Below are 25,262 nucleotides of genomic sequence, written 5' to 3'. Positions count from 1 at the left end.
CAGATGGTCTTCTTGGTGATGGGCATGTTCTGGGTTCCATATAATAAAGGGTGGGGTGGAGTCTGCATTTAAGGGGGCTTTGATAAGTCTCTTAACCAAAATAAAACAATTGACTGATTCATTTGAAGACATGTCCCCTCTAATGGCCCCTTCACCCATTGGAGGTGAGAATGTCCTCTCACACAACTCATTAATAAATTGTTCTGTCTGGTCTCTCTCATAATGAAGTGAGTTTTCGTTTAAGAAGTCTGTTGCATTCGGGACAGTGAATGATCCATTGAATAGGCTAATCAATAGGCTATTGTTTCAGTTTAATGTAAGGTCCCATTTTGCAAAGATATACATGTGCCCTTATGTTTGTTTATCTACCCTAGTTCTCTTCATTTAAAGCCTCAATGTCCAAGAGCCCATGAGAAACATTGGGTGAGAGAGGCAGTTTAAAGCTGGAATCCTTAGTCGCCACATCCATTTTTGGACTTATACTGTAGGCTATATACAGTAGTGACACATTTGTTTTTGTTTAAGCTCTGTACTCCAGCAATTGGGATCCGAAATAATACAGTAACTATGAGGTTAAAGTGCAGACTGACAGCTTTAATTTGAAGGGTATTCTCCTCCATATCGGGTGAACCATTCAGAAATGAAGGCACTTTTTGTACATAGTCCCACCATGTTAGGGGAGTATTAAGGTAGTCAAAAGTTTAGTATTTCGTCCAATTTCCCTAGCAAGCAATGATCACATCAAGCTTGTGACTCCACAAACGTGTTGGATGCATTTGCTTTTTTTTTGTGTGTTTCAGATTATTTTGTGCCCGATATAAATGAATGGTAAATAATGTATTGTGACATTTTGGAGTCACTTTTTATTGTAAATAAGTATTGGATATGTTATAAACACTTCCTCATTAATGTGGATGCTACAATGTTTACGGATAGTCCTGAATGAGTCGTGAATAATGATGAGTGTGAAAGTTACAGAAGAACAAATATCATACCCCCAGGGCATGCTTACCACTCACCATTACAATACCAGGGGGTTTAGCATGGGGGGGGGGACATTTGTGTTTCTATTAATGATATATACCCATTGCTTCTTAAAGAATATAATTTATAAATGGCCCATGAGCTTTGTTCAGCTGTCGTACCCCATCAGAACCCAAAATATAAACTTGTTTTACTCCAATTTTTGTAAACAGCGTAAATGTAACCAAACACGGTATAGCCTCAAAACATGGTTAAAATGATACATTTGTCAATTATACAGTCCTTGCATCCATAGCTCTGACTATGAATGTGAGAGTAGTTCGATTTCTCCAGCCCTCGTCCCTTAGCTTTTTGGTGAAACATGGGTGCGCTTAGTTATTGTTTCAATTATGGATTCTATCTTGAAGTAGGCTACTGGAGATGAATGCAGCTCCCTTTATCAAATGCAGGGAGGGGGTGTTTTAAAAACGCTAATCGCCTGTAATCCTGTTATTATGTCAGTCTCTCACTTTTCTCAGGCAATACACAAGATACGCATTTTACAAGTCTGCACTCATCCTAGTGACACATCTGTTTCATCCTTAAAACGAAAAACCGGCCCAATCTATAGCCATAATGTAGCTGTAAACTATAGCAAAATCATTTGCATTGATGATATGCGGTCATTGCACTAAAAGAGATTGCACATTTGTGTTTGAATTTTTCTCTTTCATTTGGAATAGATTTGAATATATGTTCAATTACCAGGAACGTTCCGTTAACTCTTGTTAATTCATTAATTCCTTCGGTAATTCAGCGCAGAAGCGTCATTGCGCACTGGGTATGTAAGACTCCTCCTGCTTCTCCTCGCAAGTGTTGACTTTTCCTCAGGTGAATATATGTTTTAAATGCAGGGGGAGGGGGGTGGCTTTTGTTCTGCAGAAAAAGGGGGCTTGTTCCTCGCAGATCGTCCTTCCATTTTAACCAGGGGTGTGAGTGCGAACAAGGGGTTGACATTGGAGCCTGCGATGGGAGGAGAGGAGGGGAGACTGGAGAGTCGCCAGTCCTGCACTACGGATCAATGAGGCAACATCACCCGTTCTGAACGCAAGGGACGCGCACGTTATCCACCACCGAGAAGCCCGATATATAAACTCTCTACAACCGGCTAAACTGGAAGAGAGCTACTGAGGATTCTCTGAAGGAATTACAAAGAGATAAATATTACAGCGAATGAACTGTCATCTTCATTGGCATAGGATGACCTTGTTTGCTTTTGCATTTGTATTCTTATTATTAGAAAACACACCAGCGCTTTTGACAAAACTTGAATGCACCTTTTCTAAGTGCACTTAAACGTTGGTAAACTAGAGGGCCGCCTGACCGACAGACAGACACTTATCAATAATCATTCATCATTGTTATCAATTATCATTTTCAGTTTAGCATTTCACTGTCAAGGTTGACGATAATTCGTGAGCGTCCGTCTTTTCAAAACAGGCTATGGACATTTATTTGACGTGAAATGTAACCCATTTTTTACAACGACAAAAATATAACCACGTCCTCCAGCCTTGGTCGTTTGGGATTTTAATGAAGTCTTTGAAGAGCGAGGATTGCAACCGAAACCAGTGTTTCACAAAGCCTATCTTTACCAAATAACCTCGATTTTGAAACACTGCAAGCCCTGTCAGCTGCATTTATCGAAGGAACAATCAACACAATCAACATGCGACGCCTCCCATCCCAGTTGAGTTATCTGTGAGTATTTCCTGCAATTCTCAATTCTCCTTCTGTTGATTAATGTGTGATTTACGTGCCCTAATGTATAATAACTCATTTATGTTTCTCTTTTTCAGGTTCCTACACTTCTTTGCATTCTGCTACTATGCTCAGGTATGTCCATATGCATGTGATTTGAAATGTAACATTTGTTTTAATGATTGATTATTTTAAATATCTCACGCGTTTTCGATTCATTTACCAATAATTTACAAACGGTTCAGTCTCAGTGGATTTATTCATTATTGGATAAAACTGTAAATCTCATTGGACGACATGTCGTTATTTTAGCATCTTGAAAATTCGTAGAACATCAAATGTAAATGGTTAAAACATATGGTTTCTGGGACTGAAAGCACGGGGTAATAATAGCGAGCAGTGAGGGAGAGAGAGGTGATGGATCGTCATATCATTTGTGATATAACATATCAGCTGGGCCCCAAGGCGCAAGGGGCAGCGGGCGCGCTGCATGCCGCCCGCGTCACAGCTTGGCAGGTATCTTGCGAACATACTTCCCTCGCGCAGGATGCGTGGGCACAGAAGGGGCATCGCGTGGGGAAAGGCAAGTCTGAAAAATCTCTTGGGGTTCAAATATTAGCTCCAGAAGTTTCCATCATTGTTCCTTTAGCTGTCGTTTCTTGAAACAGACACGAGGGACGTATGGCTAAGTGTCAAATAGGGACACGTTTAAGATAGTCATTAATATGCCCACTTGCTCCATTTTATTGTGAGTTAAATATTAAACATTTATAATGTATAGCCTATTTGATATTTTAGACATGTTTAGTATCTATCTAACTCACGCTATCTGCCTGCACTCACTTTTACGCACACGCTGTTGCACCTTGCGCCCACTTTTTCAGTTCAAGGTTTTCCTACATTACAAATTATGCATACATCATTTTAAGGAACTGTTGGCCTTGGCATTAGGATTAAATCATTATGGTCTATTGCATTTTATCAAGTGGTGCGTTATTGGGCCTAAAGAAAAATGGAAACATATTTCCAAATTGGCTTATTTTGGTTTTAGAGCAAATTTAGGATATTATTGCTTAAAACATAGGCAACTGTAATTAGCCTACTTTGAGGCCATTTTTTTCAAAATACTGATTGTGATGACATTTAATTTCTGACAGGTAACCAATCAGTCCTCGCCTAATTTCACGCAGCATGTAAGCGAACAGAGCAAGGTGACGGACCGTGTGAGCCGCAGGTTAATTCGGACCTACCAGCTTTACAGCCGAACCAGCGGGAAGCACGTACAGGTTCTGCCCAACAAGAAGATCAACGCCATGGCAGACGATGGAGACGTATACGGTAAGCCCAATATACAAACTTTGAGTACTTGTTTCAAGTTCCTCACACTTTTTCTCAGTTTTAACTAACCAAAATGCATTAAGTTTAAAACACTAAACTAACTTACTAAAATTAACGTAGGCCCTATGGATATAACAGTGTTGGGCTTTGCATATAGGCATATAGGGTCTAAAGGCCCATTTTCTTGTATTACAATCATGTGCAAGAACCCACTGGGTAAGAACTGGTTGGATCATCATTTCAACCCCCAAAATCTATGTGATGATGTTGAATCAACGTTAAAAACGTATCAATGTAAGGGCATTTCATATATTTTTCACCCAACTTTTAACATAAATCCAATGACATGGTGATATTTTAGTTGATTTCACGTTGACAACTCAACCAAATGTAGGCCTAAATACAAACTAGTCATTGAACTGACATCTATGCACAGTGGGAGGTTAGTAAACTAATACAGCGACTACATTAAACATAAGTTGTTTTTCTCTATTTTTTTACGGTAAATAACACGCCACGTGTTATTGTTGAGAAGAGGCCGCCGACCTCAAATTTAAATTGGATTGAATATTGTGCTGTAGGTGATTCTCCAGAGAAACGCATGTCTGGAAGAGCCATTATAAATAATTTTACCTTAACATTCTGAACATTTCCTGCATAGCTCTCTCTCTCTCTCTTTACTCTGACCAGCTTACTAAGAAAAATAGACCGCGCTGAATTTCCAACTAGCCCGCTTGCATTTTACGCACAGTTTCCCCTGGACAGCCAGGCTACATTTATCTAATCATCTTTGCATATTCACAAAGATGGATATTTTGTTCAGACTTGGAATTTCTATTTTAAAATAAAACGTTTTTTATTTTTTATTGCCATTAAATGGTTTTAGAATTAAACATAATTTGGCAGCAAACTGGACCTTTGGCTCTGTGTGTATTCTGTCTAATGTGGTTTATTGAGTGTGTGTGTTTGTGGTTTGCACCAGGGGGTGTGGAGGTGCTCCGGTCACCTGTGCCAGTGCCACCTTTACCCTGGTAGCAGCTTGTATGTGTGGGTCTGCAGCTGTGGCTTTTATTGTTTAGTCCAACCATCTGATTATAACTGTAACTCAATGACCACAGTGTGCATGAATCAAAGAGGGGTTAGAATCTCTAATAAGGGACGTACAAGTGGCTAACATTTTGAAATGTCCGAGGTCCTATTTGTTGAATTCTGATCTGTTTTAACAAGAATAGAGGCTGAGCAGTAAAACTACCAGATGCACCATGGGTTATTGATTTCTCCCAATGTTGGTCTATGAATGTGTGTGTCATCGTCATGTAGGTAGGGGGGTGGGAATAATAACGGTTTGTAAGCCTATGAAAAGTTGATCTATAATGGCTTTGTCGACATGGCGTGCCTCCGTGGAAGGCCACAACAACATAGATAAACACATTTGAGTTCGATAAACCCACACCTCCTTATTTTACAACCATAGAAGCAGTTGTGAGACTTACAGTACACATAGACACATAGATAAACCATTGAACGCACTTCTGTTTATGTGTTTTCTTTCTTCTGATTCCAAGCGTGATCTATGAATGTGGTGCTTATGTGTGAAGTGAGTAGAAATGTAAATAAAAAATTTTTTTTTTAAAGTTGATAGTCCTTCCAGGATGGCCTCTTCAGTTTTCAAAGAATTGAGGTACACATGTTTTTGTCATTCTGCAAGAATTTAAGCTTGCGTAAATCCTCAGGAATGGTCCCCACAGGTTTTGTGTGTGTGTGTGTGTGTGTCTGATGATATATAGAGTTTGCTCGTATTAAAAGTATAAACTGAATCAACCAAACGATGTCTTCGAGCAACGTGCCATTACTAATAGTGGCAACGCCTGGTTGATAATAAAACCCCTTTGTTTCCTCAGCCAAACTCGTGGTAGAGACGGACACGTTTGGAAGTCGCGTGCGGATCAAAGGAGCAGAGACAGGACTCTACATCTGCATGAACAAGAGGGGGAAGCTGGTCGGAAAGGTAGAGAGAACAGTTCCTCTGAGCACTCCACTGAGGGTTATGATCATTTTCCATTGGCTCAGGCTTTCGAGGTTCTTCGTCGGTGGTTCCGCTGTTTGATTATATTGTAGTTCTGTTTGGGGGTTCTAAGACCAGTGGATTTTGTATGGCCAGTCTGCAACAGTTCTTACCATAGTTCAGTGTGGCCGTGGTTCTGTTTGTTGGTTCTCTAGAGCTAGGCTCCAGAACCGTCCACCTCTGGTAGGTTCTGCATGTGAGAGGGGTCGTTGTATGTCGTTGGAAGCCTCCTCCTCTGTGTAACGTGTTGTGGGTCCGAGGGTGTCTCTGCTCCTCTCTCGCTGTGCTGGCTAATAAACAGGGCTGCCATCCCCCCCCCACAGAACCCTGCCAGGTGCACCATCTGCCCTGAGCTGCCTCTCTCTGCCATACCGGCCCAGCAACAGCCTGTGTGTGTGTGTGTGTTTAAATGACTATGTGTATATTTGTGTATGTTGCACTTGCTAGCTGGCTGCATGAATGCTAGATTTATTTTTAACAGCCCATTTTGTCCATCTAGGTTGAGCTCGTTGAGCTAAGTTACTGTTGCCGGTGTGTGACGTGTCACAGTCCAGTGGATTTTGGGCTGGAGGGGTTGTGGGAGGACGCAGGGCCTAGCTACTGCTCACAATACAAGAGCACAAACTCCCTTCGCTCTCACTGTAGAAGCCAGCAGGAAAATAAAAAATCCACCCTGTCGGACCATTTCTCAAAACGTAGAGATAGATAGAATGGATGCTAGTCAACCATGTATTTGATTGTACCGAAGGGAGACTAGTCTAGTTTATCCACACATGAAGCTGATAAAGAATTTGAACTCCTGAGGTATTTCTCCTATGATGGTGTCTTAGGCTGCTGACCCGTGAGTGGTCCTTGGTGCACTGCCTGCGTCTCTGTGTTTACTGAGGGGGGAGACTCATCGCTTACTGTCATCCCCCCTCTCTGATCTGGGCCTGTAATGGTTGTAGCATATGCTTCATGTGTGTGGGGAGGGCTGCACGCATGTGTATTTGTGTGTGTGTGTGCAGGGACATACTGTTCGGGGTAGCCTTCATACATCTGATATTTTCCATCTGTAAATCTTCATCGAAAGCTCCTTCAGAACCTCAGACTGACCTGGTATGTATGTGTGTGTGTGCGTGTTTGTCTTTCACAGAGAAATGGGCAAGGCCACGACTGCATCTTCTCAGAGATTGTCCTGGAGAATAACTACACGGCGCTGAGGAACGCACGCTACGAGGGCTGGTACATGGGTTTCACCAGACGTGGACGTCCCCGGAAAGGCTCGCGAACGCGGCAACACCAACGCGAGGTCCATTTTATGAAACGATTGCCTCTGGGATCCCATCCCACCCATCCGGCCCAGCACAAGCCCTTTGACTTCGTCCACTACCCCTTCAGCCCCAGGACTAAACGCACACGCTTCTCAGCCGAACGCTGAGGGGGGTCAGAAAGGGAGGAAAAGAGGAGGAGGAAAAAAACACTGACTGAAGCTGAAATGAACTCCTCTGTCCAAAACCTCTAGAGACATTTGTTTTTGTACTGAACATTACTATACCTAACATGTAGTTTTTACAATTTTTTTCAGAAAGTAAAGAAAACAGAAACAAATAAGAAGTCTATTTTTGTACTTGAGACTTTTAGTACTGACCTGTGTTAAGTTGTTTCTAGATGCACATAACTCATCGGACATTTGGGGTGCTGACCTCTCTCCGTAGAGAGTGGACTTTTTATCATCTCTGTATTTTAGGTTGTGTTTTTACTTTTGTTTGACGGTTCAGAGTTGTTTGGACTCACACTTGCTGCTCCAAGAGACTTGAAGGGCCCTGATCGACCGCACTGCCAGAATACGCTGTGTTCAGCGACACATACAGTACACAGTACACAGCCCACGCACACACACACACACACACACACACACACACACACACACACACAAAGCATAAATGCTGCGTTCAGGAGCTCAGTATTGGGTAATGTCGCGTTCAGTCTTACACACAGCCACGGCACCTCTGCGTTGAACACTGTGGTGTGCCCCTGCTATGTCTGGAATTCTATACAGACAAACACAGTTAAAGCAAACAGAGTTTTAAGGACACACAATGGAACATGTGGCAGCTACATTGATAATCACAGCTTTCTTGCTATAGTTCTAACTAAATTAGAGGTGTAAAAATGCATCGACATGTAGGAAACTCCCTTTGATTTTGTTGCCCTTTGGTTTGTCTGTTTTTATACATATATAAATCTATTTTTATTTGAGGATGTGTGCAAATAATTTCAATGACGGGATATTTATTTAAAATGTGTAATAAATGTACATTAGAATACGGATATTAAACTCTTGTTGGTTAAGTGGTTGTTGTACACTCATTGAACCGCACTTGGAAAGTGGAAGTGTCATTAAGCACACGCTGGAGATGGCTTAAGTCACTCCACGCGCACACGCACAGGTCACTTGGATCACAAAAGCATTCTGATGATACGTAACACAGAAGGTCATCCCTTCCCAGCCTTCAAGCCCTTTATGCAGACATCTAAAACCCTTGAACTCTGTTGTTAAGAGAGATGTCTTTCTATTTGCCGTTTCTCTGAGTTGATCTTAGAAATGTCAACTTTACAGCGGGAAATGTTTTCGTCCTCCAACCATCCAGTAGAAAAATATCTATCTGTAAAGTTTGATAAAGAGTTGGGAAGAGATTCCCTCCTGCTTTGCTCTGTTTGAAATGCTACTCTTATCCCCCTAGAAGGCCAAGCAGCAGTCTATAGCAAGCAGTGTAAGACTACAGCAGGTCACTGATGTTGGACGCCTTTAGCATATAGAAGTGTGTTGGTCTTCTTCTGCTTGGTCCTCCTGAGATGATATCAATCTGTTTGTTTAAGGCTTTGGTTTCTCCAGGTTCAGTAACTGTCTCAGAGATGATAGCAATGTGTTTGTTTAAGGCTTTGGTTTCTCCAGGTTCAGTAACTGTCTGTGTCTCTTTGTGTGCAGACGGCTGTTTTTCTTTCATCTCACTCCTTTAACACCTCAGGGCTTAATCTGATTGGACAGCCCCGTTGTGTGTGTTTATAATCTGATTGGACAGCCCCGGTGTGTGTGTGTGTTTGTTTGTGGACGGTGTCCTCATGGGTGGAGAGCTGTGCTGAGTGAGGGAGGTTGGGTTCTGACAACTCCTTGGCCACAGTGTCTCCAGGGATTCATTTCTTTCCAAGATGTCTTCTGAACCCTTCTGCTTCTCTTGCTCCCCCATATCAGACTAAGCGGAACTATCTTGCTACAGAAGGGTCTCTTGATGCAGCTCTGCATGGCAGAACAAGACCTGGTGATGCATCTCTGTAAAAAACCCACACATATCAGAATGAGGGGCAGCCAAGCGCAGCAGGCAGCTATTCAGTATCTTGATATGGCCACTGTGTGTTACAGGGACCACCAACCGAGGGTGTAGAATCTTCGAAAAATGAACAGAAAATGACGTCCGATATTCTGGTTAGAGGCACTCGGTTGCACTCGGCCGTCCATCGTTCTGGTGTGTGTTCTACTTAAGGCATAGTAAGGCCTTCTGGTTGAGCTCTGTATGCCAGAGCAAAGTCTAATTATGGAACTCAGTGAAGAGCAGCATGGCAGGCTTCACTGGCAACTTATACTTCAAGGAGTCTGTTCATTGTAGATTCGAATTGGTAATGTCCCTTATTTGAAAGTCCAGAGCATTTATGTCTAAGATTTACTGTATATCATTCTGGGGCGTCATGGTAGCCTAACGGTTAGAGCATTGGACTAGTAACTGAAAGGTTGCAAGTTCAACTCCCCGAGCTAACAAGGTACAAATCTGTCGTTCTTCCCTGAACAGGCAGTTAACCCACTGTTCCTAGGCCGTCATTGAAAATAAGAATTTGTTCTTAACTGACTTGCCTAAAGGTAAAAATAAAAAACATACAACAATTTTTCAATGTTGACTGAATTCTGTTGTCTTGGGGAGGATCATTATCCCAAATGCCTTTTTTATTCTATGGTCATGATTTTACCCCACCCCCCACCCCCCCTTTCTTACGCCTTACTATATCTTACCGTATCTAACCTCACATCTTAATTGTTAAGTCAGTGCTTAGGAGTTGAAATGCTCTTCCATACTTGAAGACTGAATTAAAAGGTCTATTCACAAAACTTGACATTAATCTGATTGAGTCCTTCCATGATGGATTAACAGGGTTTCTGTCCCCCTGGGCTCTCTGTAGTGACTCCCTAGTCTGCCCACTCTGTTACAGCTCTGTGTTGGTCCTATGACTCTAAAGTCCCAGAAGACACTGGGGAAGGAGTACGTTGTGGGAAAAGTCGCACCTTCTGTGTAGCCTGTGAAGCCTTGCAAATGCAGAGCAATTCTGCTGCAGAAACAGGGGGTAAAATTGCTTTCTTTCGTTTTTTTATTGAGCCACAACCATCGTCCTTAACCCCAGATAAACAAGAACTACCTTCTTCATTTGCTTAGGGAGCAATTTAGCCCCACCCCCCGCTGAGACAGGAGAATAGCAGGGGTGAGCAAGGAGCACGACCCTGCCTCCCTATGTAGACCTGCTACAAACTGATGCAAACTGCCCTGATAAAAAAAACTCATAACATCTAAATATATCTTAATTTTAAAAAAGTACAACTTTTGTGTGAGATCAAATACCACAAACTTTCCTTTATTATCTTCCTGATCAGCAGACTCATACTGAGGTCTCAGGTATGTTTACCATCTACTTTTCTCAATATAGAGAATATTACAAAAAAACAACAGGAAAACCACAATAAGCAGCAATCAATAACCAAGTGGGTTTGAGGTTTCTGTGTGTTTGACACTGTCCAGAAATAGTGCACAGTTAACTCCCATTTTCTTCGTTTCATTCTTGGAGCCTAGAATACTAGTTGTATTGATTTTCCTTCCATGTGACAGAGATCCCCTTAAATCCATGTCCTTATTCTTCCTTCAATGTTAGGGAAGAGCCAGCAGCCAAACCAAGCTGAATAATTGAAACGCAAACACTGATCAAAGAGGAGCTCCAACTCATACGTTTCATTTGTTTATACGGGCCTTACGGGAGACCTGTTGACTTTTCCAATTGGAGCTGTAAACTTTTGTTTGTCCATGCATTTCCAAGACTGATTGTCAGAATGATCTGAACAATTACCAGTTAAATGTGTTTGCCTGCTCAGGGAGAGTCCCCCCTCTCTGCTTTAAAAAGATCAAAAGGGAATACCCCCCCCCCCCCCTCCCCCGTGCACCCCTCTGCTCCCCAGCTCTCTCCTCCCAACCTCTTCATTTCCTTTTAGCCATGTCAGTTCAGCTGGAGACCCGACCATAAATGATTTTTTTTAGGTGTCCCAGTGTTTGGGACATGGCCTTTCAGTGTGTGCAGCTTTCAACCGAGGACACGTCTCTAAGAAACGATATGCATATTTCAGTGATGTGCCGTTATGCACAGCTGATCAAGGACTTTTGGGGCTGCCTGTTGTAACTGAAGGCTAGAGCACCCTCGTGATGTGAATGTGCACAAATGGATGCTAGTGACACGAAACTGTTGAGCTTTGCGACAGTTGAATGCTCGATATTAGTAGTAATTTCACCACTGTACAACTTTTGGTACTTTATTGCTTTTGGTGAATAACCTTCAATTCTGGACATAGATTAGAATTGCAGGTGAAAAGGAGCAATATTTTGCATGCAGAGAGATTTAACATATGTGGTTCTCACATGATTTACAATGCATACAAACTTGTCCAGAGAAAATAAAACACTTTGAAACATTTTTGAAACCATTGTCCTTGCATTATAAAGCCTTTTCCACAGTACTCTTTTTCACAGTATTCTAGTATTTCACAGTTGGCATCATCCCAAGAACCGCAGGTGCTTTTAGCTTAGAAACAGTATTTGTCAGATACATACAGAGAGTCAATTATATTGTTTTTTAAATCACAATGTTTTCTAAATCATAATGTTGATGTGGGATGTGGTTCCTATGGTCCTATAGTGGTTTGACCTGGTCACCTGTGTCTGACCTGGTCGCCATCCAGTTGTTGCAGGGAACATGGTTTCAGTTCCGTCACCTCTCTATGAGCAACACAGTCACAACGCGGAATGAGATAAGGTTACGCTGCCACTTTGGTCTAAATAGAAAGCGCCACCTAGAAGCTGCATTTCTGCCAATCACACACCATGACCTCTGATCAAACAGCCTATCACATACCATAACCCTTGATCAAACGGGCCCATTGTGGCTGTAATAGAAAAACATGTCAGACAATGACAGATTTAAATACTGACAAGATGGGGGTCCGCCAGCAATGACAAGAAGCTCGCCATACAAAAAAAAAACCCACAACAAAAACATCAGAGAGACTGGGTCAGTCAATATGCCTCAGCCCCTCAGAAGGACTGAGGGGCATTCCACAAGCCACGGAGCATGTCTGCTGCCGGGGAACTCATGCCCATGCCAGAATAGCCAATAGAAAACAGTGAAGACAAGGAGAAACAGCCAAAGAGGCCACCTGGCCAAGCGATGACGAGCTTAAACTCAGAGTTAGTAAATAGAGCTGCAGAATAAAACAAAACATTACAGCAGTTAGCTATAGAGCACTGTGGAATGTGTGTGTAGGTTTTCAACACCTCAAAATGCCACAGTATAGCAAAGAAATACATGTCACTGTTGCAAATACAAGCAATATAATAATTGGAGAGTGAGACATTTAATTTCATATACCCTAGCCTTTGCTATGTCCCCAACAGCCGGATGTTCCGGTTTTCAGGATAAATGGAAAGAGCCTTTGCCAGGACTTCCTTTGGACGTTAACAAGGCAACACTCCATCCTTATTAACATTTACTGGATTGGTTGAACATGCAGAACAGAACTTCCCCGACAGAATTTCCCCCCCTTCTCGTCAAAACCAGTAGGTAGGCGATCTAGTTTCATGCGTTTCTTTCACGCCTGCTACGTTATGCATGTAGCCTGACAGAGCAACAGGTTATAGGTGTATGACGTCATTACGTCGCACGACGTCGTCGCGTGCTCTGCTGTTACTGTTTTGGATTGGCTTCTTGTGTCTTCTCTATTGAACACGCTCTGAAAACACGGAAAATACCGCTATTATTAGATTTTTTTTTTTTACTGCCACAGAAGAGGCAATACACCTCCTAAAGAAATATACAGGGAAACACATAAACGGAAAAGAGAAACTTTCTTCAATAAGAACTTAAAATGTTCTTATTCCGGTTACCAGATGATGTGCTCTACCACATCATGTCATATTTGGAATACAAGTCTTTGAGTCGCCTTTCTCAAGTTTGCAAAACTGTTTACCATTTTGCTAATTGGGACGCAGTAAGGAGGAAGATAGAGAAAGAGTTTATAAACACTGGAATGTCATGACAAGAAGCGCATGTGTAAGAAATACATTTGTTATTCGTACAGTGGGCTACAGTGGTCGTTTCATGATAAGAAAGCATCATGAATTCCCAAGCGCTGTTTACATCTTTTCCCGGCTTGCTACAGTCTGTCACACCGCTTGTCCTCCTTGATGCAAAATGATGCAACACTGTAGCATGTAGTGCATGGGCTACAATGCTTCAGTATTGTGCCCCAGGAATACGTTTCTGTTTCTTTGTAAAAATGTATGCAGATAGCCTGGTGGTTACATGCTATAGATATGACTTACAGCGTTTATAAATCAGTTATAGCTGCATGATAACACATTCCTTATTGCGCACAGTCATGCTGCTACATAATGCTGAGAATAAAATACTCGGTCAATGACTGTAGTTACGTTGACATGGCGACACTGTATTTCATGACACATTCATTGTAAGAAATAGCCTTTTTCTTCCCACTTGCCGCTGTGGAGTCTGACTGACTGGTCTAGAGAACCTAACATTGTGAATTGGACCTGAGCCATCCTGGCATCACTGCCTCTTCCCCCCAGCACAGCTCCATGTGCCACAGTGACAGCCACTCTAATCGAACCATGGGTCTCCTTTGAGATGCAGCCTAACGCCAGTGTAAATGAACTTGGCATTCCTGCTGAGAGCTACAGGATACCACATCCCTCAGCTCTGTGAGAGGAGCAGGCTGTTTCCTCCAGCCCGTATCCACCCCCTCTGGCACAGCCTCCTGAACACATGTGAATACATATGCTACTATTCTGGACTGGGTTTTCCCAAAAACGTTGTAGCACTAAGATAATCTTTCGTCCATTTAGTGTAAATGGAATTAAGATGATCTTATTGCTACGATGCTTTTGGGAACCCAGACCTGGATGACGTTGTTGAGTTGAGGTCTGACCAGTCTTTTATCTTTCTAACTGCTCTTATCCCCTCTAGATCCTAATTGAAACATGCATATAAACAATATGGTTCTGTTTGAGGTGTCCCACTATGCCGTGTGATATTCACGTCATGCAATGTTGTAATTCTAAGCCTTTTTAGGGAATTGTTTGTGAGCGTCGTCTGTTCGGCGGGTTATGTTTATTTGTTATTCTTCGGGGGTTATAATTGTGTTATCACATCACTGTCCGTGTTACAGGTATCTCCACATCCCGCTGAAGGACAGAGTGAAGGTATCTCAGAACTGGAGCCATGGGATCTGCAGAAAGGAAGTCACACTCAAATGGAGGATTAAGTGAGTGTGTTTGTGAGTTTTGGCCTCATGGTGACATCGTGTAGATGTCAGAAGTTATCCTAATCCATCTCATCTCTAGCCCCAATGAACACACGACACACGGCAAGGTGAAGGGTTAGGGAGAAATAATTGACAATGAGTTCCTGTAGCGCTATTGTTAGTTTGTTTTCATAAAGCTGTGTACAAGTAAATGGTATTAGATATTTAGGTGTTAATGTCTTTGAAAAATGGCTGCTGAATAGCTTATAGTTCTCGATGTTGGGGCTGAGAAGCTCATTAGGAGTACTGCTATGCCCTATCCAGAGAGTCAATGGTTGGCTTACGGTCCATCCTTAGATGACTTTAAAAAGTGTTCCCTTCTGGTTGTGCAATTGACAAGGTTTCAACTAAAGGGAGGATCATTATCTCCTTTTAGTCATCGTGTCACCTCAATCCGTGAAGTCTGAAGTGAGGTGTAGAAAAACAAACGTTTCGATTGTGTCCCCCCCCACAGCTTGTTGCCATGGATACAGCCTCGATGGGGATGTGCTGTATCTGTCTCAGGCTGCAGACATCGGAGTGTGCACCTCGTTAGTGGAGGAAGGTAAACGAGCAATAATCGCCTTGACCCAAATTCCTGGAAGGAATATTATCAGTGGTTGAAGTTCAGTCTAGCATTTTGCTTCAGGACTCATATGCCATTCCTGCTGTGAACATATTTAGACTAACGAAAATAGAAGCATCATCACTACTGCAGACCCACAGCCATAGAAGCACACTCACGTCTGTTATGATGAACTATTATCTGTCTCTTACAGAGATGGTAAGATCCTGGTGCACCACAGGAGGAATGGATTCTCTGTAGAGTACTCAGGTCACAAGCAGGAGGTGAACTGCCCGGGCTGCATAGGCGGACTGATGGTCTGCGGCTCCAGAGACAGAACAGCCCGGGTAAGACACACACTAGTGTGCTAGCACATAATGTGTCAGTTTCTTTAAAACGATACTGGCTGACAGAGCTCTACTGCAGTGTCCCATTGGGTGGCAACCCAAGAGTGTGTGTCAAATGCAAGCTGGGCGAATAAATTGCCATCAGAAACTCTGTGTGTTCCACCCTGTGGCATATTAGCATATTAACTGTCAACCACAGACAACTATGGTTTTATCGCATTTACAATGGTTTTAATGTTAGTATTTTTCTCACGTTTTCTTTTAGATTTGGACTTTGTCTTCCAACTGCCCCGGAGGCACTATCCCCATGAATGACAAGGTGTGGTCGGTCTGTGGCTATTAGTCCCACATAGAGGTACGTACATGCCTAGAATGTTCCAACATAGTCGGACAGCTACATTAACATCATATATGAGAGTCCTGCCCCCTCAGGACAAGCCCCATGGTCCAGTACAACACTGGCTTCGGTAATGCCATTATTATGTAAACAATTGTCAGCCACCAATTTGGGTTTAGGTGATGGTCGAGGTTGGGGCTAGATGAACCCTAGCAGTGAGTTCATTGTCCTCTTTTACTGCATAGGACGATATTTCTTTCCCTCAGGTGGTCTGGGGAACAGTGAAAGAGGGATCGAGAGAGGTGAAAAAACAGGATATCAAGGGAAAGCGGGGTTGCCTTCATAGGCCCTTTGATTGCTCAGCCATGTACACACCCACACACTTAATGTTGCTCGCGCACACACATACGCACGCGCGCACATGCACACACACACACATACGCGCACATGCACACACACACACATACACACACACACACACACACACACACACACACACACACAGAAACAGACACCCTTAATGACACACAGACGCACAAGGTTGTAACAGTATCCCTGCTTCACCACTTGCCCCAGACCGGCAGGCAGCTGATCCGTCAAACTGGCCTTAAAGCCGCAGCAGAGTGGAAACACCATGAGTCACAGAGAGCAGCTCCCCTCGGATAACAGGCCCTGGGTCAACTCCGTTCAATTCAGGCGATCAGAGACACCCATCATCTTCCGGGTGGATTGTTCAGATTCATGCATTCCATGTCCATTCATCGACAGGAATAGAAATGGGGTAGACCTGGTAGACTGTGATACTGTAGTGAGACTGGCTGTGTCTGCTCATTGACCCCTGTCCCCTCAGCCATACATTCATTCAGTACAGAAACTCAACTTCACAAACACACTTTTATTTTAGAGACACACAGACAGGGTCACGGACAATATGAACTCACTCGCTCTCTCTGTCATACACACTCCTTCAGTATATATTACTCTCACACTGACACACACTCACGCTGAGCCCCGGTGGCCTTGTCTGCTCAGCCAGGACGTCAGCTCTGAGAGTACGGGGCGATTATCCACTTCATTAATTCTCCAATTTGCTGGCTGAAATAGCAGCCGTGCCTCAGCCTGCTGCCCCCTGATAATGGATCTGCTCCTTCCACACACTGGCCAATGACCTGGTTAATTAAAAGGCCCCTTGGAATCAAGGTGTCAACTCACTGATAAACCTATAAACTCACCTACCCCTTCAAACTGATCACTCCTAGAGCTAGGGGGATACAAGGAGAGAGATGTCACAGCCAGAGTCAGTGATGTGATGGTACCGCCAATACATTTTAAGTGATTGCATGACACAAGTCTTGTCACTAAGGACATGGCTCAAAATAAATCTGATAAACAACTCTTTTTTTTGTACAGCTTTCCACTCTTCCAACTGTGTTGCATGACATGGTTTAACCATGGAATTTAAAGTTGGTTTAATGTTGTTTTAAAGGACAGTCGAAAGCGACGGGGTGGTGGTGCCATGTTTTTGATTTGGTGTTGTAGGGAGAGAGAGAGAGGGAGGGAGGGAGCCCCTTGTGTTGTCAATGTAATTGTCCCTGCTCCCGAGTGACGCAGCGGTCTAAGGCACTGCATCTCAGTGCTAGACCCTGGTTTGATTCCAGGCTGTATCACAACTGGCCGTGATTGGGAGTCCCATAGAGCGGCGCACAATTGGCCCAACATCGTCTGGGTTTAGGTTGGCTGGGGTAGGCCGTCATTGTAAATAACAATTTGTTCTTAACTGACTTGCCTAGTTAAATAAAGGTTAAATACATTTCTAAAATGAAGAAATCTAAAGAGTAGAGAGAGGGGGGGCAGCAAGAGACAGAGGGTTGCCATACTATTGCTAACGTGGCTATGCCTTGCTGTAGCGATGCTACCGTACTGTAGCTTCACTACTCCTCTAGAGCTGCTTTCCCACAGTATCTGTTATGCTGTCATGCCATTGAGTGTATGCTAACCAACAATGGTCATATCCATATTCTGTTGTCAATAGTACCACGTCTATACTGCTATTACCCAATGGTCATCCCTCCGCTCCGCCACACTGCCACTGCTCTTTTTATATTGACCCTAGTGTTCAGGCTGGGGGCTTTGAAATGTTTCCCTCTCCCTCTCTCCGTCCTCCCCGCTCCCCCTTTCTCTGTGTAATCTTCCTCTATCGATGTCCCTTGTTTTCCATCTCCCTCTCTCTCGTTTTACAGTGAAAATCACCTCAAGGTCTGTTAGAGGATTACAGAGAGGTGTATTGTGGCCGCAGTGAAATGCCAAGGCTGATGCGGCTCCGTGTTGTCCCTGCCTGCGCTGGACGAGATTGATCCCAGCAGTAAATCTGGCCCTGGCCTTTTCTCTCAGATTGCTTTTCTCAATCAAGTGTATCTTTCCACACCACGCTGTGGGATACTGTATGTGTCCAGAGGCCCACCTCATATGGCACGTGGTTACTGGAATAGGCCTGGGCTCTGTTGGGTCCATGTCCAAGAGGTTTTCTGTCATCGATCAGCAATTGAGTAAAAGGGGTCGAATCGGGTCTTGGACTTGACTCTGACATGATCAGGGACAGACCTACTCCCCAACCCCGTACTACACATTAGATATGAGGACTTGCTGTATTAGTGACAGAGGATGAGGGTGAAAATGGGTTCAGTTACTGGTCTTCTCGCTCTCTGTCTCTCTCTTTTCCTCTCTCTTTCCCCTTCTCACCCTCACTTTCCACTCTTGGTGATGTGCTTTTGAATTATAAGGAAGCGGGGCAGGTGGTTAATAGTTGACTGAGGTGTTTCCTGCAGACAGGCTTGGGCCAACAAGAACGAACAGGTTGAGTCTTGGGCGCTGGAGCTGCCGAGGCAGGTCACTATTCAACGGGAGAGAGCATGGCGTCACAGCTGATTGGATTTCCTACCATAGGTTGTTGCGTTGAGTTGTGGTGCTGTTTACTGCTGCTGTGTTGCTCTGTAGGAAGAGTAAGGAAATGGTCTAGGACCAATGTAATGAAAGCTAGGTTTATCCCTCCTAGGGAATTCTTGCCATTGTCACCTTGGCTCTTTCATTGTGTGTTTAAGTCTGACACTTTGTCACAAATATAGGCTTATTTGAAAAACTTCAGCCATACAAATAAAATTTGATAAATTGATTCATTGGAACTCTGGTGTTAATCAGTTAATCAGATAACTGTGTGTCCATGAGAGAGTCACCACAAAAGCTGTCACTCACACACCCAGAGAATCACCTGTGTGCATGTGTTACAGGGTGAGCAGCAAGGGATAGCCAATAACAGACTACTTCAAAGGACCAATTAGGGTTTGACGCTCAGTGTCAAAGAGCCAATGAGATCAATCCATTTCTCAGCGCCAAAATGCAGGCACACAATGTATGTCGGGAAGACTAGGGGGTGGGGGAGGGAGGGGGTTACACTGACCACTCGTAAAGGAGAGGGGGCTGGAAGCCACTGGAGGGAGAAGCTACCCTGAGGAGAGGTGAGAAAGGGGCGCTTTTTTGGGGTTTGTTTTGTCTAGAATTCCTCAAGCACAACTACAAAGATGTTGCAGGGGCAATGCCTTTGAAAGTTTCCAAAGAAAATGATTGTTGGATAAACCGCCCCGATTCGCCACTTTCTCACCACGGAGGGAGGCTGACCTCTGACCTCTAGTATCAAAGTACAGGGAGACGCCCCCTCCAGCCCCCCCACTCCAATTTCACCCCCACTGCTCTGCCCCACTCAACCGCAAGAAAAAGCCTGAAATTCATGTCTTTCTCTTCTGTCTCTCTCAGGCTGGGCCTGTGGCTCAGGAGTCAAGAATTCAATTAGTTAAAAAAAGAGAAGAAAAGAGAGAGACTGCAACAATGCAGCGATAAGGGGCAGAATGTGCGTTCCCACACGCTAAATACAGGGCGCTTTCTCTAGGGCCCACAGAGCCGGAGGACCCGCACTGCAGGAGGCGAGAATAATCACAGCTCCTCTGAACCACTCATTACACACACACACACACACACACACACACACACACACACACACACACACACACACACACGCACGCACGCACGCACACACACACACACACATTTACGTACATAACTCACATACTCACATCTCACATACACACCTGACACCCACAGACATATGGTACCTCAAATTTACACACTCCTAAGCTACTTCAAACACACACCCATGCGCACAACTCATACGTACCTCACAAACACACATCTCACAGGCCTCTCATTACACAACACCTCATACAGGTGTTCCTGGCGTTCACTTGCTCTACCTGAGAGACAAGGCCTGCTGTTCAATGTACAGAATGGAAACAACACTACTTGTGGTCTACATCATAGCATACATTGGGTCAATGATACAACTGCCCAGTGAACATGGGATGGTACACCGTATATACAAAGTATGTGGACACCCCTTCAAATTAGTGTATTTGGCTATTTCAGCCATACCCGTTGCTGTCAGGTGTATAAAATCGAGTACACAGCCATGCAATCTCCATAGACATACATTGGCACTAGAATGGCCTTACTGAAGAGCTCAGTGGCTTTCATTGTGGCACCGTCAGAGGATGCCACCTTTCCAACTAGTCAGTTTGTCAAATTTCTGCCCCGATAGAGCTTCCCAGGTCAAGTGCTGTTATTGTGAAGTTGAAACGTCTAGGAGCAACAATAGTTCAGCCACGAAGTGGTAGGCCAAACAAGCTCACAGAACAGGACCGCTGAGGGCTGAAGCGTGTAAAAATGGTCTGTCCTCGGTTGCAACACTCACTACCGAGTTCCAAACTGCGTCGGGAAGCAAAGTCAGCACAAGAACTGTTCTTCGGGAGCTTCATGAAATTGGACTCTGGAGCAGTGGAATCACATTCTCTGGAGTGATGAATCACGCTTCACCATCTGGCAGTCTAATGGACGAATCTGGGTTTGGCGGATGCCAGAAGAATGCTACCTGTCCTAATGCATAGTGCCAACTGTAAAGTTTGGTGGAGGAGGAATAATGGTCTGGGGCTGTATTTCATGGTTCGGGCAAGGTTCCTTAGTTCCAGTGAAGGGAAATCTTAACGCTACAGCATACAGTGGCATTCTAGATGGTTCTGTGCTTCCTGTTTCAGCATGACAATGCCCCGTGCACAGAAATGGTTTGTCAGAGCATAAACCAAGCCTTGAGGTCAAAGGAATTGTCCGTAGAGCTCCGAGACAGGATTGTGTCGAGGCACAGATCTGGGGAAGGGTACCAAAACATTTCTGCAGCATTGAAGGTCCACAGTGGCCTCCATCATTCTTAAATGGTTTGGAACCACCAAGACTCTTCCTAGAGCTGGCCACCTGGCCAAATGAGCAATCGGGGGAGAAGGCCCTTGGTCAGGGACCCGATGGTCACTCTGACAGAGCTCCAGAGTTCCTCTGTGGAGATGGGAGAACCTTCCAGAAGGACAACCATCTCTGCAGCACTCCACCAATCAGGCCTTTATGGTAGAGTGGCTAGATGAAAGCCACTCCTCAATAAAAGGCATATGACAGCCCGCTTGGAGTTTCCCAAAAGGCACCTAAAGGACTCTCAAACCATGAGAAACAAGATTCTCTGGTCTGATGAAACCAAGATTGAGCTCTTTGGCCTGAATGCCAAGCGTCACTTCTGGAGGGAACCTGGCACCATCCCTAAGGTGAAGCATGGTGTTTTTCAGCTACAGGGACTGGGAGACTAGTCAGGATCAAGGGAAAGATAAATGAAGCAAACTATAGAGAGATCCTTGATGAAAACCTGCTCCAGAGCACACAAGACCTCAGACTGGGGTGAAGGTTCACCTTCCAACAGGACAACGACCCTAAGCACACAGCCAAGACAACGCAGGAGTGGCTTCGAGACAAGTCTCTGAATGTCCTTGAGTGTCCCAGCCAGAGCCCGATCGAACATCTCTGGAGAGACCTGAAAATAGCTGTGCAGCGTCGCTCCCATTCTAACCTGACAGAGCTTGAGAGAATCTGCAGAGAAGAATGAGATAAACTCCCTAAATATTGGTGTGCCAAGCTTGTAGCGTCATACCAAAGAAGACTCAAGGCTGTAATCGCTGCCAAAGGTGCTTTAACAAAGTACTGAGTAGAGGGTCTGAATACTTATGTAAATGTATATTTCCATTTTTCATTTTTTTAATAAATGTGAAAACGTTTCTAAAAACTTTTTTTTGCTTTGTCATTATGGGGTATTGTGTGTAGATTGATGAGGAAAACAACAACAATTTAATCAATTTTAGAACAAGGCTGTAACCTAACAAAATGTGGAAAAAGCCTAGTTGGTAGAGCTTGGCACTTGCAGCGCCCGGATAGCATTTCATATTTTATAAGGATCCCCATTAGCTGTTCCCAAAGCAGCAGCTACTCTTCCTGGGGTCCACACAAAACATGCAGCATGACATAAAACAGAATGTCAATAGACAAGAATAGCTCAAGGACTACACACATTTTTAATAAGAACAACATAACCTAAAACAGGTTCTACTGACACAACACTGAGAAAAACAAGAGAGACCCATTACTTTAGGCCTCCATCCAAATACGTTCATATATTACATTTCCGTGTTCATATATTTAATTTACATTCAGTAGCATCTTTCAGACATCTTTCAAAACATACATACATCAGTACAGATACATATGCATACGAGTTATTTAGGTCAGATAGGGGAGTTTTGCTGTGAGGTGTTGTTCTATTTGATAGTGGGTTCTATTCCCGGGACCACCCATGTGTAAAATATATGTACGATGACTGTAGGTCACTTTGGATAAAAGAATCTGCTAAATGGCATAGTCTATTGTTGTAATCCATTATAGAAATCCACTTTGCTCATGATTGGCATAATCTGAAATTGAATGTTGAGCTGTTGTTAGTTAGAGGATAGCCGTTACTATAGCGAGACTGGATGGTGTTTTGTGTTTTCAATACATGGTGGCGGGCTGTTCTGTTCCGTTCCAGCTGGCTGAGCAGAGCAGAGCAGAGGGGCTGGGTGTGGAATGTCCTGGTGCTGTCCTGGTGACCTCAGACAGAGGGGACACAAACAGAAGCCAAAAGGGCCAAGAGGGGGTATGGGGGGGGGGGCTTGGGGACAGTGTGTGTGTGTGTGTGTGTGTGTGTGTGTGTGTGTGTGTGTGTGAGAGAGCAGAGGGGGGTGTTGGGTGGGTCAGGGCGAGCCCCTGCCATTGTCCCCCTCCCGGCTGATATAAAAGCATCATAACCCTTTGAGCTCAGACATATTTAGAGAGCAGATAAAAGCACTTTTTTACAAACTAGATACACAGTGGGCACAATGCCGGGGGTCAAGCGCAACAAATTAACAACCTCTTTTGGCTAGAGGAGGGAGGAGGAGGGGGGCAGGGGGCATAGCTAAATTGCCCCTGGAGTCCATCGCCATGCCTCTACATTCCCAGCGCCTGCATGGGTCTGTGTTCATCTCTACTATTTAGCCTATTCTTCTGTAATTGGCTGGGGCTTAGTTTAAATAAATGGTGACTTACTAGTTTTGTTTGGAGTATTCCTTTTCATGTGATAGGTTTGTGTGGGATTCTTTGAATTTCACAGAAGTGGTGCCAGTCCTTTACATCTTTGGCAATAAGGATTGGAGTCAGGTCAAATGTAACCTTTTATTTTGCTGTCAGATAGCCACATACCATTTTAAACTATACGTTTCACTTTTTTATTTTGCCCATAAGCTACAATACTGCGAAGGATACATTGTGTCCATCTGTTTCCCTTGTAGCCCATCTCTCAGAAGGTTTAGGTAGTAAGCTGAAAGTCATACACATGGAAACGGTATACTTTTGTAGTGACTTGTGATGCAAGCCAAATGTTAAAGCCACGCTGGTGGCTTAGAATGTGCAGCCTGACACCACTAACCCACCGCGATGTAGAATGGACATGTCATTAGAGACCAGAGGGCGAATAGATGAAATGCTGCTCCCTAAGTCCATACATTGACTTTATGGTGTTTGACACAAAGTTTACATTTTGATGTGTTTGACTTTCAGAATTCATTTAGATTTCCTGTATTTTGACTCCAAGTGTGTTCAAATAGGTAACTTTTTTTTTATTTCCGGGGAGGGGGGTCAGAGAATCCCCTATTAACTGAGAAATAATTCTCATAACGTTTAATTTGTTTGAATAGATTCCTAGGGAAAATGAAAGTGATGTTGTGGCTAAGAATGTGGATGGGTTACCACAAGTGGAGCTTTTGCGGTGGTCTTAGGAAGGGGTGGAGCGCCCTGTGCAGTCAGCTTGTTGATTTGGAGCTAACATTGTTGGTACTGTTGGGATCGTCTCCCAGCAGAAGAACACGCGTGTGCCTGTGCGAGTGCATGCATGCTTGTGGCAATGTGCACATGTGCATGCCTCTGTGTATTTTTTTTGTAATTATGTGCGTGTATGCTTGACCGTGTGATTGTGTGTGTGTATATTAGTTTGGCTGAGTTCCCAGCAGGAGCTGAGTTAGTTTGTGTGACCCCTCCACACAGGTCCTTAGATAATGCAGCCAGCTGATGAGTCTACCCAAACGGCAGCAGAGACCCAGCATGTCCTAATGATGAGGAGTGGACTGGGAAGGAAAGGGAGAAGGGTTGGGGGCCACAGAGATGGGGGCGGGCTATGTGATGATTTCAGGATGGAGTGGTAGTAGCAGCTCAGGGAGGTGATTGGGGATTGAGGGGTTTTAAGGAGGGGGCTCCTGTCTCACATCAGGTGAGAGAGGCTTTGACCTTAGCAGCTATAATATCAGTGAGTGGTCTGACCCTACATCAGGGCAGTGCTCGGAGGGACAGAACCGGTTCATTGTAAGTCTGTGCTGTTTGTCCCCCCCTTCCTGCCCCAGCAGAGCAGAGCCCAGTGAGTGGTGAGTAATCTGAGTAATGGAGAGTAATAAGGGCCAGCCAGCGAGTGTGACCTTAACCCTATTGTATCCTGTGTCACCAGGGGTCAGAGGTCATACTCGCTGAGGGCCCGCCACCCTGATTGGACCAAATTAGTTTACCCAACACTAATTAACATGGGCTTCGCTAACGGACCTCTCCACTTAACAGGCCTGACAGCTGCCCCTGTGCCTCAGTACCCCCCCATGCTACGCCCCTGTCTCAACGCCAAACCATTAGACATTAAAACCAGCAGATAGTGATAGCGCTGGCGTCATCCTAAAGAAAACTCCCGATGGCATATGAAGCCGGAGGTATTTGAA

The 25,262-nt window shown here is 44.2% G+C and overlaps 1 protein-coding gene and 1 pseudogene across 1 annotated transcript; both read left to right on the top strand.

Annotated features, from left to right (window-relative positions):
• Positions 1-1,998: 1,998 nt before the first annotated feature.
• Positions 1,999-8,433, top strand: LOC115113273 (fibroblast growth factor 8-like). Its single transcript, XM_029640772.2, has 5 exons — positions 1,999-2,724; positions 2,823-2,859; positions 3,882-4,062; positions 5,964-6,070; positions 7,263-8,433. The coding sequence occupies exons 1-5, from the start codon at positions 2,693-2,695 to the stop codon at positions 7,545-7,547; spliced, it is 642 nt and encodes a 213-aa protein (XP_029496632.1). The 5' UTR covers positions 1,999-2,692; the 3' UTR covers positions 7,548-8,433.
• Positions 8,434-14,484: 6,051 nt separating this feature from the next.
• Positions 14,485-25,262, top strand: part of LOC135565507 (F-box/WD repeat-containing protein 4-like) — a 39,227-nt pseudogene continuing 28,449 nt past the window's right edge.

This window comes from Oncorhynchus nerka, linkage group LG28, assembly GCF_034236695.1.
Source record: "Oncorhynchus nerka isolate Pitt River linkage group LG28, Oner_Uvic_2.0, whole genome shotgun sequence".
Lineage (NCBI taxonomy): Eukaryota > Metazoa > Chordata > Actinopteri > Salmoniformes > Salmonidae > Oncorhynchus > Oncorhynchus nerka.
The sequence above is the reverse complement of the archived record's forward strand: the minus strand, read 5'-3'. Positions and strand labels throughout refer to the sequence as shown.

What these genes read in the sequence shown, in the direction of transcription:
- LOC115113273 (XM_029640772.2), top strand. Translation starts at nt 2,693, where the DNA reads ATGCGACGCCTCCCATCCCAGTTGAGTTATCT. An exon ending in CCATCCCAGTTGAGTTATCT is followed by an intron (nt 2,725 to 2,822) that starts GTGAGTATTTCC and finishes TCTCTTTTTCAG; the next exon opens with GTTCCTACACTTCTTTGCAT. An exon ending in CATTCTGCTACTATGCTCAG is followed by an intron (nt 2,860 to 3,881) that starts GTATGTCCATAT and finishes AATTTCTGACAG; the next exon opens with GTAACCAATCAGTCCTCGCC.